Source organism: Mauremys reevesii, linkage group 3 (assembly GCF_016161935.1).
Source record: "Mauremys reevesii isolate NIE-2019 linkage group 3, ASM1616193v1, whole genome shotgun sequence".
NCBI lineage: Eukaryota > Metazoa > Chordata > Testudines > Geoemydidae > Mauremys > Mauremys reevesii.
The window spans coordinates 145,166,612-145,182,475 of record NC_052625.1 but is presented as its reverse complement, the minus strand read 5'-3'; the positions used below and the strand labels follow the sequence as shown (position 1 = coordinate 145,182,475).

General features: G+C 41.9%; 1 protein-coding gene across 9 annotated transcripts in view; it reads right to left on the bottom strand.

The window, feature by feature from the left end:
• The window catches only part of CEP162 (centrosomal protein 162), a 332,176-nt gene that overhangs the window by 10,080 nt on the left and 306,232 nt on the right, over positions 1 to 15,864 (bottom strand). For 6 of the 9 annotated variants that reach the window (XM_039532378.1, XM_039532377.1, XM_039532381.1 and 3 more), the window contains 6 exons: positions 15,618 to 15,781; positions 9,852 to 9,956; positions 4,398 to 4,625; positions 2,224 to 2,894; positions 1,325 to 1,466; positions 784 to 882 (listed from right to left, as the gene is read on the bottom strand). In XM_039532378.1, coding sequence (XP_039388312.1) covers positions 784 to 882; positions 1,325 to 1,466; positions 2,224 to 2,894; positions 4,398 to 4,625; positions 9,852 to 9,956; positions 15,618 to 15,781 — 1,409 coding nt within the window. Of the gene's footprint in view, positions 1 to 772; positions 883 to 1,324; positions 1,467 to 2,223; positions 2,895 to 4,397; positions 4,626 to 9,851; positions 9,957 to 15,617; positions 15,782 to 15,864 lie in introns of all 9 variants that reach the window. The other 3 variants (XM_039532384.1, XM_039532382.1, XM_039532383.1) reach the window with 3 other exon arrangements.

Genomic DNA, 15,864 nt, shown 5'->3' with positions numbered 1-15,864 from the left:
GGGACTATAGGGACAGAAATCAAAATTGAAGAGGAGAAACTGGAGAAGGTGGACAATTTTAGATATCTTGGACATACCATCAACCATGATGGTACTAGTTCCAAGGAAATAAGAAGAAGAATCGGGAAGGCAAATGCTGCATTTGGAAGACTTAAAAACATCTGGAAAGTCAAAACATCTCCCTCAAGACAAAACTGAACATGTACAAAGCAATTGTTATTGCCATCACAACATATAGCAGTGAGACATGGCAACTTACCAAGAAAGATATGCAAAAGCTGGATACATTTAATCACAAATGTCTGAGAAGACTATTGGGAATAACATATACATATAGGAAGACGAAAGAAGTCAGAAAAATTACTGGACAAGGCACCCTCTCACAAATAATCTACAAAAGAAGACTTCAGTAGCTGGGACATGTGCTGAGAATGGAAAAAGAACGCTTACCAAATACCGGCCTTGAATGGAAGCCAGAAAACGGAAGAAGAAAGAGAGGAAGACCATGAACGACATCAAGCACCTCAATATGAAATGGTAAGATTTGGAGAGAAGGGCAATTGACAGGCAAGGATGGCAAATGTGGGTAGCCCAATGTGCAGCAAAGCATGGGATGGACTAAGGTCTAAGGTAAGGAAAGTGGTCACAAGCTTGGATTTTTGCAGGCTGTTTTCATTTTATATTATTGGAACTTTTTAAAAAATAAAACAAAGATTTCTTGCTTTATAATCAGATAGCTCAAAATTGAAAAAAAAAAAAGATCACAACAAACCTTTCATTTACCTCTTTTTGCAAGATTTCCTCTCGCGTTTGTGAAACTGCAAGGGCCTCCTGATCTCTGTGCAGCTCATTAACTTGTTCTTGTAGATGTTTTATTAAGATCTAAGGAAATATTTTAAATATTCCTCATTAACACTGACAGATTTTAAAACCTTCAAAGTAATACATAAAATCAATTCTTGAATCTTAGAATGAAAATATATGAAAGCATTTCTTGAATCTTAATATTAATAGTAATTGTATTACTAGACAAATTTTTTTTTACTAGACAAAAGCCAATAGTGAAGCAATTAATTGGTCGTGTACTGGATTTGAATTTAAAATATTTCCATGATATCTTTATGCCCTGTATATTCTCTCTACATTTTTATTATGTAATATACATATATTATTTGTTGAGAAAGTCCCATTTCTGAAAGAATATGACCTATTTTAAAAATATTTAATTTCTACATCACCACAGATTTTGCCCATTTTCTGTTAAAGTCATAGTTAATAACTCTTCACGTTCATTAGGACCATAGGTGTATAACTGTTATTTTACTTCTTGTCTTGAAATTTTGCTATTTAGTTCAGCTACTTTAGAAGCCGAATGTTCCACTGCATGCTGACAAAGAATTTTCTCTACTTCTCTCTGATGGGATGCTCTTAGAGCTGCAATGTATTCTGCTGTATCTTCTTTTGTCCTGTAAAAGAAAGCTATGCATATAGCTGTTCCCCAAAATTGTACCAACAAAATTATATATGCTTATACATTTAAAATAATTAAATTATAGGCCCCCATAACTTCAAAATTGCACACACTTAATTTCTTAGACGTTACAAAGATTGCATATGCAAACACCATATGCGTGCAATTACTCCAACTGCACCCACAATATTGGTAACTGTATATGAAATTATGCATGTGTCTAATTTTGAAGACTGGGCCATAAATATTAGTATTACACTATTAGATGAAAAGACAAAGGCATCCAAGCTGCAACAATTTATATTAAATAACCTTGTTCTTACTCAAAGCCATGATAAATTCTAGATTTATTAAAATGCACTCATCTGGACCTGCCTGAGGGCTTAATAGCAGTGATATACTACACAGAAGACCTAAGTCCTCTTCTCAGCATATTGTTCCTAAACGAGGGTAAGGACTCATGGAAGTGATTGCCTCACATTCTCGTCCACTCAAAAGCATCAATTTTATCCAGTCACCTATGACCAGAGAGATGCCAATTAGTGCTAATTTAGGTGGCAATTTTTGTGACACGTACACACTTGAATGTGTGTACAGAAACCACCAACTAAGTTAGACAGTAGCAGCTTTTAGGTCATACTAATGTGAGCTGGATTCATACACGTGATCTATTTGTCAAAAGGCACTGTAACATTACTGATCTCCCGCCAAGACTCCAATGTTTTAATAAATGTATGAGATGACTGTTTTACCTTCGTATGTTACTTTCAGAATGAGCCAGTGCTGCTTGAGACTTCACTCTCTGCTGGCTCATTTCTAGAGACAGTCTTTCTAGCTCATCTTTTAACCTGGCATTTTCTTGCAGAACTTCTGAAATATGGGAATCAGCAAAGTTATGTGGCTGGTATATTTTCTCATCAAGAGTGTCTGGGAAGGGTTCACTGGTGCTGGCATTCCTTTTACTTGTTGCTAAAATATCCTTTTTCAAAATTTCTGTTGACTTCTCCTTATCGTCAGTTTTGTCACTTGAGTTATGATTTGACAACATCGTCCTCCTCTCTTTTTGAAGTCTCTCCACAGTTTTTGTTAGGTCCTGTATCTCTCTACTTTTGGTGATTAATTCTTGATTTAGTCTTACCAACCTGGCTTTAGCATGAGCTTGTTCCACCTGGTATTCTATTGTTTGTAAGTCTTCATCACCTCTTTCAAATTTTTTGAGTTCTAACTGGGAGTTTTGATTTTTAAGATTTTCAATTTCTGTTTGAAGATTTTTTACTGTGATCTGATGGTTCTCCTTTAGATTACGAAGTTCTTGCTCAATTGCCGTAAAACTGGCTTTGCTGTCATGCAGTTTTTGTGGTTCATTTATCAATTTATAGGCAAGGAGTTCTTCAAGCTCTACAAGTCTTTGCTCATACTGAAGCTGGAAAAAAGAGCAATTTACAGAGTTGCACATCTATTACTCCCTCTTTTTTGTAAAAATTAAGGGATTAAGCACCTTAAGTAAATGTTTAACACATTATATACAACAAAATCAGTAATATTTACAATACTATGAATTAGGTAGTTCAGAAAGCAGCCTCATGAATGTAATTACTCATTAAGACTACCCACAACAAAAAAGTATATCAGCAAACTAAGGAACTATTCTTAGTAAGGATAGATAGGCAGCTTATAACAGTTAGAAAGAGAATAAATAATTAAAGCCAATTATTGGGAAAATGAGTGTTTCCCATTGTATTATTGTGCTGGATTATTCTATTCAGCTATCAGTCTGAACAGATGAATTAACATTCCATTCTCAGTTTAACATTAAGAGCACGTTGGCTCACTAAGAAATTCAGAGCATTTCATATTTTTGTTAAACATAGCATTTCAACTGTTGCAAAGTGGAAATTAGCATCATGGACCAGAACGTATAAATAGAACAAAAAACAGATGGTCCCTGCCATCTGGGTGTGTATGGGGCAATCAAGATAATTAAACCCTGGTCTCTTTTGAGCTCTGTCAGGACATTCTGTTCCAGAGGTACTAGTAGATAGATACACAAGGAAGCTTCCTCTCAATTGTATGGAGAAGGCAAACCTTAGCAATGTATTTTCTTCTCCTGTTGTCATGAGCAGAAGACTGGTAATTTATCATTCAAGTGAGTGCCAGGGTTTACTCAAAAGGGGTCTATCTCCAACTGATTCAGTCTTTCCAAGATCATGTTCTCCTTCCCTTCTACGTAAGCAGCAACCAAAACTGGTCTTGTGGGACAAAGCCCACTGCCATACACAGGACTTCCAAACACAGAATTTCAGATCTGGTGCCAAGATCCTGGCAGAAGAATATGTTTTCCTGGGCAATGGCAACCTAGCACCTACTTGTCATACTGCAGATCAGAGCCCAGGACAATTTCTGTAGGAATTCTTCCACGAACCCCCAACATAACAATTCTGTGTCCTGGACATCCATGAAGAAAAAGGTGGGGGGAACGGGTTCTGGCTCAACATGCAGAAGAGACTGCAATTTGTAAGTGAACTATACTGCTGCAGCCTACACACTTATTTTGCTTGTGTGTGCAGCTCAGTATGTGTGCACCTTCTCTCTGTATCCTGTAGGACCAAGTAAGTCCCCTTCCTCTATTTATGAAAGCTTTTTTAAGAAGACCCAAGCAATCTCTCCTGCAAATTTAATTTCTCCTGTGTCAGTTTCAAAATGCTTTTACGTGACTATATTTAAATGCCCAAAGCTTTGAAATTTCTGCGCCTCAAATCTTTTTCAATATTCTCCTCCTCAAATGTTATCTTACCTTCAATTTGCAATGCTACTACCTTAGAGACAGATACCGTTACATTCAGTAAAACCTCTCTTCACTACTTGTGGAATAAGCTGCTACTCAACATGCAAAAGGGCCTGATGCTGATAGCCTTAAGTTAGTTACCTTTATTTTTTGAAACTGTTGTTCCATAGCACGTAGACTTTTTTTAGCTTCATCATCTTTACCCTCAAGTTCTGTTTCTAACTTTTTTATTCTTCTTTCCAGGAAATCAATTGTATTGGATTTAGCCGAAATGTCACCACCTCCTTCAGATGCTGCAGCAGCAGCATATATCAAAGCAGGCAAAGAATTTGGATGCCTTCTTTTTAGAATTGTTTCCATTTCTTTAATCTGTGAAAAAAAAAACCCAAAAACCCAAACAACCCATTAAATAGAGATTTGGTTAAAAAAAATTGTGGTTCTCACTATCAATAGGAACATAAGAATGGCCATAGAAGAACAGACCTATGGTCTATCTTTCCCGAGTATCTTCCAATAATGGCCAGTGCCAGATGCTTCAGAGGGAATGAACAGAAAGGTACAATCATTGAGTGATCCATCCCCTGTTATCCAGTCCCAGTTTAGGTGCACTCAGAGCATGGGGTTGCATCCCTGACCATGTTGGCTAATAGCTATTGATGGCCCTATCCTCCATGAACTTATCTAATTCTTTTTTGAACCCAGTAATACATTTGGCCTTCACAACATCACTTGGTAATGAGTCCCACAGGTTGACTTTGCATTATGTGAAGAAGTATTTCTTTATATTTGTTTTAAACCTGCTGCCTATTAATTTCATTGGGTGTCCCCCTGGTTCTTGTATTATGTGAGGAGGTAAATAGCATTTCCTTATTCATTTTCTCCACATCACTCATGATTTTATAAACCTCTATCATATTCCCCTTTTGTCATCTCTCTTCTACACTGAACAGTACCAGTCTTTTTAATCTCTCTTTTTATGGAGGCTGTTCCATACCATTTTTGTTCCCCTTCTCTGTACTTTTTCCAGTTCTAATATATCTTTTTTGATGAGGTGTCCAGAACTGCAAGCAGTATTTGACTAGTGGGCATATCACGGATTTCTATATTATATAATTTTCTGTTTTTTTATTTATCCCTTTTCTAATGGTTTCTAAGAGGAGGTTTCTCACCTGTGACTGGCGGTTCTTTGAGATGTGTGGTCCCTATCTGAATTCCACTGAGGATTATATGCATGTGCCATGTGTCTGGAGATTTTGAAAATAGTAGTGTCTGTTGGTCCACGTGTGCACACTTGGTGCACGTCATGGATTCATGTAAGACAAGTAAGGGTGGGGCAGACCAGTCGCGCCTGCAGTGCCTCCTCCACCACAAATCAAATAGATCCGCAGTAAATGGGAAGGAGAGTGGGACTGCAATACAGATAGGGACCACATATCTTGAAGCAACTCCAATTACAGGTAAGTAGCCTCCTCCTGTTCTTTGAGTGATGATACCTATTGTATTCCACTGAGGGTGATTAACAAGCAGTACCTAGTTAGGAGAAGGGGCGAGGAAGATGATGGAACTGTGCAATATTGGATTTGACTTCCAACTTTTAAAGGATGTCTTTTTGTATCTAACTGCCTCTTTTACTCTGTTTAGCAATGGTAGCATTTTTTCGTCCTCTTACTGTTTTTTTAAATTTGAGGTATACATTTAGTCTGAGCCTCTGTTATGGTGTTTTTAAAAAAGTTTCCATGCCGCTTGCAGGCATTTCAATCTTGTGACTGGTCCTTTTAATTTCCATTTAACTAGCTTCCTCATTTTTGTGTAGTTTCCCTTTTTGAAGTTAAATGCTACTGTGGTGGGTTTCTTTGGTATTCTCCACCTTACAAGGATGTTAAAATTAATTACATGATGGTTGCTATTACCATGTAGTTCAGCTAGATTCACCTCTTGGACCAGATCAGGTGTGCCACTTCGGACTAAAACAAGGATTTCCTCTCCCTTTGGGGATTCCAGGACGAGTGGCTCCAGGAAACCCATGAGTTTGAACTTCTATTGTAATAAGACTCTGCCCTCAACTCCTCCTTGGGTGTTTACTAACATGAATGTTTAGACCGCTAGAGACAGTGAAACTTCCCTACCTCCCTCAGAGTCTGACAAAAATGAATAGTCCTTCTGCAAAGAAGAAACTGCCAGCTGGTGTGCTGGAACTGCCCTCAAACTGTGCTTTGGATGGAAGTGTTGATTACTTAGTTCTGGTATAGGAGCAGTGGTTGGTACTTGGGGTTAAGCTCCTTCACTAAGGAGAGGTACCAGAGAGGTGTCTGGTACCAAAGAGACCAGTAGGTCTTTTGACATCACAGAGGACTTTGGTACGGAATACACTGGTACTGAAGACAGATGATTAGATAACATTGGTACCAGGAAAGACAATGGGGTCCTTGGTAGTGAGAGGTTGGGACAGTAGACCCATTTTGAGCCTTGAGCTACTCTGTCTCAGGCTTGAGAAGATTTATGGCTTGACCTAGAACTCGTCCACCTGTGGGCTCTTTCCTCCCTCGGTCCCCTGAAATTTTACCAAGCAAGGACGATGGATCTTTAGGAGTAGGAACTTCAGATCCACATGTGGAGCACTTTTAGATGATGAGTGCTCAGACGTTTGTGCCCCAGAAATCCCAGGATCTGAAGTGGGATGCATTATCCCCTCCAAAAGGAACATTTTCCAACAGGACTCCCTAGCTTTCTAGGTTCTCCTAGAAACTGATTTACAGAAGGCACATCTCTCTCCTTCTAATGTGCTCCTCACTCAAACACAACAAGTACTTAGTATGCAAGCAACTGAATCATTAAGAGAAAGTCTGGCCTCACAAAAAGGGCAATTTTTAAAGCCTGGAGATTCATGTTCAGTCATGGTCATTGTCATCACTAAAAAGTTTACTTGGGTCATCAGCACCTGGGTCTGAATACCCAAGTTAGCCCAGCCTGGCTGTGAACAGCCACACTAAAGCCATATCTGAATTACTGTGTCCTCACTAGTGCTTCACTCACTCAGGTAAGTTGCTATGACTTCTGGACGCATATTCCATAGTTCTTTGTGCTTCAGTAAATTGAGCTATTCTTCAATTCTTTCTCAGTGAATTGTGGGAGAACTTGACTATCCTCTGGGCACAAAGGGGGGGGGGATTCTGAGAAGGCACTAGAGGAGTATCAGAACTTGAGTGGTCTAGCCGGTGTCCTCACTACAAAGTGGGCAGGTTCCCAGACCAAGTGAAAGCAGCACCCAAGCTCTAGCCCAGTGGTTCTCAACTAGGGGTACATATATCACTGGGAGCACGCAATGATCTTCCAGGGGGTACATCAACTCATCTTGACATTTCCTAGTTTACAACAGGCTACATAAAAAGCACTAGCGAAGTCTGAAGCACCTGACATTGGCCACTGCCGGAAGACAGGATACTGGACCAGATGGACTACTGGTCACACCCAGTATGGCCATTCTTAAGTCAGTACAAACTAAAATTTGTTTATACTGCTCTATACAATACACAATAAAATGGAAGTACAATATTTATATTCCAATTGATTTATTTTAAAATTATATGGATAAGCCATTTTCAGTAATAGTGTGTTGTGATACATAATCAGAAATAAAAATACAAAAGTAAGCAATTAGTTTTTAAGTTAAGTGAAACTTGGGATATGGAAGATAAATCAGACTTCTGAAAGAGATACAATAGTCTGAAAAGGTTGAGAGCCACTTCTAGCCTATTCCCTCTACCTAGGCCTGACAGATTGGGTTTAAAGCACCACCAAATGCAGGTAAATGTATTTTGTGTGTGGACAGAAAGGGATAACACTGAAGAAAGAACCTAAAGGCATGTCTGCATTAGTGAGCTTACAGCGGCACAGTGTACCAATGCAACTGTGGCACTGTAAGATCACTCGTGTAGCTGCTCTATGCCGACAGGAGAGAGCTCTCCTGTCGACATAATAAAACCACCTCCATGAGCAGCTGTAGCTATGTTGGTGGGAGAGCTTCTCCCACTGACATAGCACTGTTCATACCAGCTCTTCTGTCAGTGTAACTTATGTCACTCGGGGGGGGGGGGGGGGAAGGGGGTTCATGCCCCTGAGCGACATAAGTTATACCAAAAAAAGTGGTAGTGTAGACATGAACTAAGTTAACTCTGCAGTGAAGAGACAGTCTTGATACCTGGATAAGCCACTAGCCCTGAGGCAAAACAACCAACCAAGTTTCCTTCTAAAGGGAAGAAAGGAAACACTATACAAAATCTCTAACATTAATTATTAACTATTAAGTACCTAACCATCTATAACTAACTTTTTCTAACTATCTACATAAGAAGAGGTCACATGAACACTGAAAATTCCAAATTATAGCCAGAGAAGGAATTGCCAAAGTTGGGCTCTCCCCTACCCTTTATGCCTTCGGTTCGTGGCATGAGGACACAGGGTACAAACAGTGGCCACCAGCAGACACTGCGGGGCACTGGTTCCATGTACACCATCAGTGGAATATATACAGAGAAGCATTTGAAGGAAAACATTTAACGGGGTTATTTATGTGAAGGCATTACCACCAGTATACTTTCAACCCTTAACATTTATATCTAGAGAAAAATGTTACAGGATAAATTTTCATTAAAAAAATATAATTACATTTCTGTGATCAACAGTCAGACATTGGTCATATAAAAAAGCAGTTTCCTGGATTTTTAATTCAAAATCTATTTCTTATTTTATTACCATTCATTTACAAAGATGAAGGTGGCAATTTGCTGGGGGAAGATTTGTAAAAAGGACACAAGGGCTTTTATTGGAATGTTTAAAAAGTTACAAAGGTACATGCACATGCAGGCACGCACCACCACCCCACCCCAACACAACAACACGGATTTGTTTTAGATTTTGAAATATTCAGCTGCACTGTGGGTTTAATAGTTTGATTTAAACAATCTTTTCCTAAGATGCCTTTTGATTTAAATAGGTTATTCTTACACTCAGATTATTTTAGATAGAGAAGGACAATACGTCAATGCACCCTCCATTTGCTTTTTGAGGCTTTAAAATTTCAGGGCCATATAAAACAAAATATTAATGGCTTTCTGGGCTCTTTTCCCTTTTCTCTTCCATCCTATTCGCCAACTAATACTTGATTATACCGTGATCTCAATGTTAGTCATATGATATCCAAATCACTCTCTGAGCAACAGACTAATGCTATTATTACTTCACTGTAGGCCCCAGAACATTCATCCTGGATGTGAGGGGAAGAAAATATTCAAACAAAATCTTTACACATGGAAATAAGAACTCAGAAGTGTACTGATAAAGTTAGTTGCTGCTTGAAATACTATCACTTTTAGGGTTTGTCCCAGCATGAGAACACTTTCTCATAAACGAATAAATATTTGTAATGTCAAGATAAAACAGTTCGATAAGGACAAAAAATGTTTACTTTATCATGAGACTTTTCCAATACCGCATAGTTTAATCTTGATATTTCTGCCAAGATCTCTCAACAGCAATTAGCATTGTTGCATTTTTCACAAGCTATGAAACGCTGAGAAAAGTAATGTTATTACATACTTGTCGCTCAAGATCTTGAATTTTTTTTGCATCTGCTGCTCTGTCCTTTAAACGTTTCTTCTGTTGCACAGACTGATTCCCAGCTTCAGTTCTGAGATTATCAACCTATCCAACATATTCAGTGGTACATTACAAAAAGTATATGCAACAGGTTCACTTCATTAGCACATTTGAAAAGATTTGTAATGATGTCAAATTAACTATAATGAAAGAGTTCCATATTTGAACAGGACTAGTGCAGAAGTTTATCCTAGTTATCAGTATGTTTTTTCTGACAGAAGTCTAGGGGCTATATTCTCATGCTGGGCTATGGCCTCTTTGTGCCAGATAGGGGTAACGGAACTGTAACCAAGCTGCAGAGATCTAGCAGAGAATTCCCTTATAAAGGGAACTCCCTGCGAGCAAATCTTTGCCAGGTCTGTGCCCTGAGCCTCTGCCCCCCACTCTCCTGACATGGGGGTGGGAGGCGTGGGAAGGGGAGGTGATATGGTAGAGCTAAGCTATGATGTCTTCCACTGATGTATGATCAGTTAAGGGCACAATTTAAGCATTCAAAACTTTGCATTCAGTGATGCAATTTAGAGATGCCCAGCAGCAGCTCTAAATTATGTCTAAGATGGGCTGGCTCTGAGGTTCAGGGAGCCAGAACCAGTTCCCTGACACTTCCCTTTTTCCCCATTACCAAGAAAAGCTCTGTCACTGGAGAAAATTTGGCCATCAAGGTTCAAGTTTAATATCTGGAGCTCTCACCTAATATTAATATTGCAATGCACTGCTAGAGAGATATTGGATCGTTAAATGGACACACATTCCCATTATCTACTGCATCAATGGTGGATGTTATTTTAAAAACATGGGTAATAATAACGCTTCATTGTAAAGTTTAACCTTTGATACCCAAAACTATTCACCCAAATGAGAGAGCAGTCTGTTTCCCAAACATTTGAAAATGAGCCTACCTTGAGGAAAATGAAACCAATCATGACAGTTCCTCCCCACCCACCATTTGTTGTTAAAGGCCAACATATATCTTAATTTACATACTTGCAACCTCCTTCAACACTTTGGGATGTTTATAATACAATACTTCCTCTATTTTCTATTGCATTCATGAGCTGGGAAAGAGTATCACTGGCATCTGAATTAGCATCCATTGACATAAATGGGGCAGTTCACACTCTCAGAAATTGTTTCAGGCTCTCTGCATTGGTTTAACTTGTTTCATGTTTTGAAAGGTTTTCTTTCCACCATTACAGCTAGAGACTTAGGGCTTGGCTACACTTACAAGTTGCAGCGCTGGTGGAGGCTTTCCAGCGCTGCAATTAACATCCCGTCCACACTTGCAGGGCACAACCAGCGCTGCAACTCCCTGGTTGCAGCGCTGGCTGAAAACCCATCCGGGTTGGGGTATAAGGAGTGCAGCGCTGGTGACACCAGCGCTGCTCAGCAGGTGTGGACACTCACCAGCGCTTTACCTGTCCTCCAGGGAATAAGGAGCTATCCCAGAATTCCTGTTCAGCCACTCTGCACATCAGTTTGCACTCTACTGCTCTTGCCTCAGGTGACCCGCCCTTTAAATGCCCCGGGAAATTTAAAAATCTCCTTCCTGTTTGCTGCAGCCAGGTGTGGAGTGCAATCAGTTAATCAGTTACAGGTTACAGGTAACCATGCCTCCACGCGGCAAACGAGCCCCAGCATGGAGCACAGGTGAATTGCAGGACCTCATCAGTGTTTGGGGTGAGGCATCTGTTCAGGCACAGCTGCGCTCCGGCCGTAGGAATTACGATATCTTTGAGCAGATAGCAAGGGACATGCTGGATAGGGGCCATCAACGGGACGCACTACAATGCAGGGTGAAAGTTAAAGAGCTGCGGAGTGCCTATTACAAAGCCCGTGAGGGTAATCGCAGATCCGGAGCTGCTCCCACGACCTGCCGTTTTTACTTGGAGATGGACAAGATACTTGGGGGTGACCCCACTGCCAATCCCAGGGTAACGATGGACACTTCTGAGCAGGCTGGGGACAGGAGGAGGAGGAGGCTGCGGGGGAGAGGAAACCGCGAGTGAAGCTCCTGGGATGGGGAAGAAACCGCAGATTCCTGGAGGCATGCAGCCAGGAGCTCTTCTCAAGCCAGGAGGAAAGTACCCAATCGCAGCAGCCAGCAGTTGCAGAAGGACAAGCAGAGGAGCGGGGTACCGGTAAGCGGCTTTTATTTTCTGGGTGGAAATGTTTCTGGAGAGGAAGGGGGGTTATGGATGCATGCATGGCAGCGTCTAGATGTGGAATAGCCCGTTGATGTGGTCTATCACGTCGGTAATCTGCTTCAGTTATCTCAGCAAAGCTTCATCCAGAGCGTGGGCAATATGCCTGCGCAGGTTTATAGGCAGAGCCACTGTGTCCCTTGTCCCAGTGACGGTGACGCGTCCGCGCCACTCTTCGGCCAGTGGGGGGGGGACCATTTCTGAACACAGGCACGCCGCATAGGGTCCCGGGCGGAATCCACATTGCTCTAAAAGAGCCCCCGCTGTTCCCTAGTGACTGCAGTAGGGAAACATCTTCCAGGATTAAGTCCTGTGAAAAATGTTGGGAGACTCTTTAGTGAAGAGATAGGGAGATAAGATCACCCTGCATCTGCATCTTCACTCAACCCCTCTAGCACTCCAGATTACCCGAAGCAACCAGCTCCTCTCACTCAAGCCCCTCTTCTCCTATATAAGTAAACACTCCTCACTCACCATTTCGTGGCTTCTGTTGTGTTTTCCTTTTGGGATAAAGAATGCAAGTGAGAACTTGCAAGTGAGAACTCCTCAGTGTAACAATTCATGTCTGGAGATAGTGGATACAATGCTGCCCGTGTTAAATGTTGTCATTTCTGTGTCTACAGTGACCTTGACTGGACTGCCCAGATGTTCAACATCACAGAGGCTTCAAAATTTGAGAAAAATCCCGAAAGAGCAAAGAGGACATGCTGAAAACTGTTCTTCAGCACTCTGCTACAGAGAGAAAAGAATTGAAGGAGTGGCGAGAGAAAGAAAGCAGGACCCGCAAGAGAAATGCAGTGGCCAAGAGGAAAGCACGGAGCGGCTGCTAAGCATCCTGGAGCGCTGCGGAGTCTATAGAGTCACTCGTTGCCATGCAAGCAGAGCACTACCGTGCTACTCCCCACCCGCCCGTCCTTTGTGCCTTGTGCCCCAATGTCAGCTCAAACCACCTTTCCCCAGCATCCAGGCTCTTACCACCACCAGCTGCCTCCAACACCTGTAATGCTCCCCAACCAGCCCTGATACCTACCACCACCCTTACCCTCTGCATTCAACCCCATCACCATGCAGTATATGAACCCTGAAGTGCAGGATTCATTAAACAGCAATCCAGACATGGCATATGCAAACTTGTGACTGTACAGTTCACCAACCCACAGCATTGCCCTCTTGTGTTAATGAAATGTTGTGTGTCTGTCTGTCTGTCAAGGAAGTTTTTTTCTTTTCAATAAAACAATTCTTGGCTTTGAAAACAGTCTTTATTATAGCAGATAGTGAAAGATACCTTAGCCCAGTAAAGAAAGAGGCACTGCAAATGATATTATTATTATGGATAATAGAATAACAGTGTAAGCAGTGCAATTCACTCCCATGCAAGGCAGCAACATTACTGTTGGCTTTCAGCCTCAAATTCTTCCCTCAAGGCATCCCTAATCCTTGAAGCCCTGTGCTGGGCCTCTCTATTAGCCCTGCTCTCTGGCTGTGCATATTCAGCCTCCAGGACTTGAACCTCGGTGGTCCATGCCTCACTGAATGTTTCACCCTTCCCTTCACAAATATTATGGAGGGTACAGCAAGCGCTTATAACCGCGGGGATGCTGCTTTCCCCCAAGTCTAGCTTCCCATACAAACATCTCCAGCGAGCCTTTAAACGCCCAAAAGCACACTCCACAGTCATTCTGCACCGGCTCAGCCTGTAGTTGAACCGGTCCTTGCTCCTGTCAAGCTTCCCTGTATAGGGTTTCATGAGCCAAGGCAGTAACGGGTAGGTGGGGTCTCCAAGGAGCACTGTGGGCAGTTCGACATCCCCTCCGGTGATCTTCCTGTCTGGGAAAAAGTCCCTGCCTGCATCTTCCTGAACAGGCCACTTTTCCTAAAGATGCGTGCATCATGCACCTTTCCAGGCCAGCCTGTGTAAATGTCAATGAAACGCCCGCGGTGATCCACAAGCGCCTGGAGAACCATAGAGAAATACCCCTTACGATTAACGTACTCTGATGCCAGGTGGGGGGGGGGCCAGAATAGGAATATGCGTCCCATCTATCGCCCCTCCACAGTTAGGGAAACCCATTTGTGCAAAGCCATCCACAATGTCCTGCACGCTCCCCGGAGTCACGGTCTTTCTTAGCAGGATGCGATTAATTGCCTTGCAAACTTGCATCAAAACGATTCCCACGGTCGACTTTCCCACACCAAACTGGTTCCCGACCGACCGGTAGCTGTCTGGATTTGCCATCTTCCAGATTGCAATAGCCACCCGCTTTTCCACCGTCAGGGCAGCTCTCAATCTTGTGTCCTTGCGCCGCAGAGTGGGGCGAGCTCAGCACACAGTCCCATGAAAGTGGCTTTTCTCATACGAAAGTTCTGCAGCCACTGCTCGTCATCCCAGACTTCCATGACGATGTGATCCCACCACTCAGTGCTTGTTTCCCGAGCCCAAAAGCGGCGTTCAACGGTGCTGAGCATTTCCGTGAATGCCGCAAGCACTGTAGTGTCACACGCGGCAGACAAATCCATATTGATATCATCGTCGGACTCCTCACTGTCACTTTGGAGCTGAAGGAATAGCTCGACTGCCAAACGTGTTGTGCTGGTGACACTCATCAGCAGAGTCCTCAGCAGATCGGGCTCCATTTGCCACAGAAATCGCGATTCACAGAGAGTAACAGAAAGACACTCACAATGGCGCCAAACGCTGCCGGAATGAATGCTGGGATGTGAAGCGATGCACCACGGGGCGCTGGCAAACAGGAAGCGGAATGACCCGCACACTTCCTTCCCCTTCCCACAATACTCAGCGCCAAAACGGGACGAGGTGTTCTGTGGGATAGCTGCCCACAATGCACCTCTCAATACAGCGCTGGAAAGTGCTGCAAGTGTGGCCACACTGCAGCGCTGGTAGCTGTCAGTGTGGCCACACTCCAGCGCTGGCCCTTACACAGCTGCATGAGCAGCGCTGTAACTCCCAGCGCTGCAACTTGTAAGTGTAGCCAAGCCCTTACTTTTCTTTCAGGAAAATAAAAGCTTCCTCTGATTCTGGAGAATGATTCAGAAGCCTGTCTATGTCCCCTACATCTATTTCCTTCAGCCTCTGAGGCATGCATGCCAAGCACTTTTGGGTAACACTACTTTAACCACTACACAGTATGGTATGTTTTTTAAATGTTAGTGTAATAACGTAACTGCTAGCTGGTAGTCTTAGTCAACAGATTTGCATGGCCTAAAGAACTGTCAATTTAGAATTATTTCCAGAAATGCCACTGAATTGCCAAATGCAAATAAAAATAGCTCTAAGCTCTCATAAATCTAAATCCTCCATGTCACACATAATAAATGTACATTCTGCATATCAGGCCCTCAGTATTTAAATAAAAGATTTTAATGTATTCCATTACTGCACTTAGAATATGATAGATAACGTATACTGAAGAACCAAGTTGCATTCTATGGACACTATTTCTATAAATACTAATTCACAAAATAAACCTTGAACTGTTGTGATTACCTGTAGTTTCAATTTCTCAATTTCTTCTTTTGCATCTTTAAGACGAACTGCATCTCTATCCAAAAGCTCCTGATTTTCTGCATACCACTGCAGTCTCTTTTTCAAAAGACTGATTTCCTGTTTGTATGATTCTTCTATAATCTTTATCTCATAAGATTTTTCACCTAGAAGGCAAAAATACTTGATTCAATATACTCCTCTTAGTAATCGGCAACAAAGCTATCAGTCTGATATTGCATCATTCTCA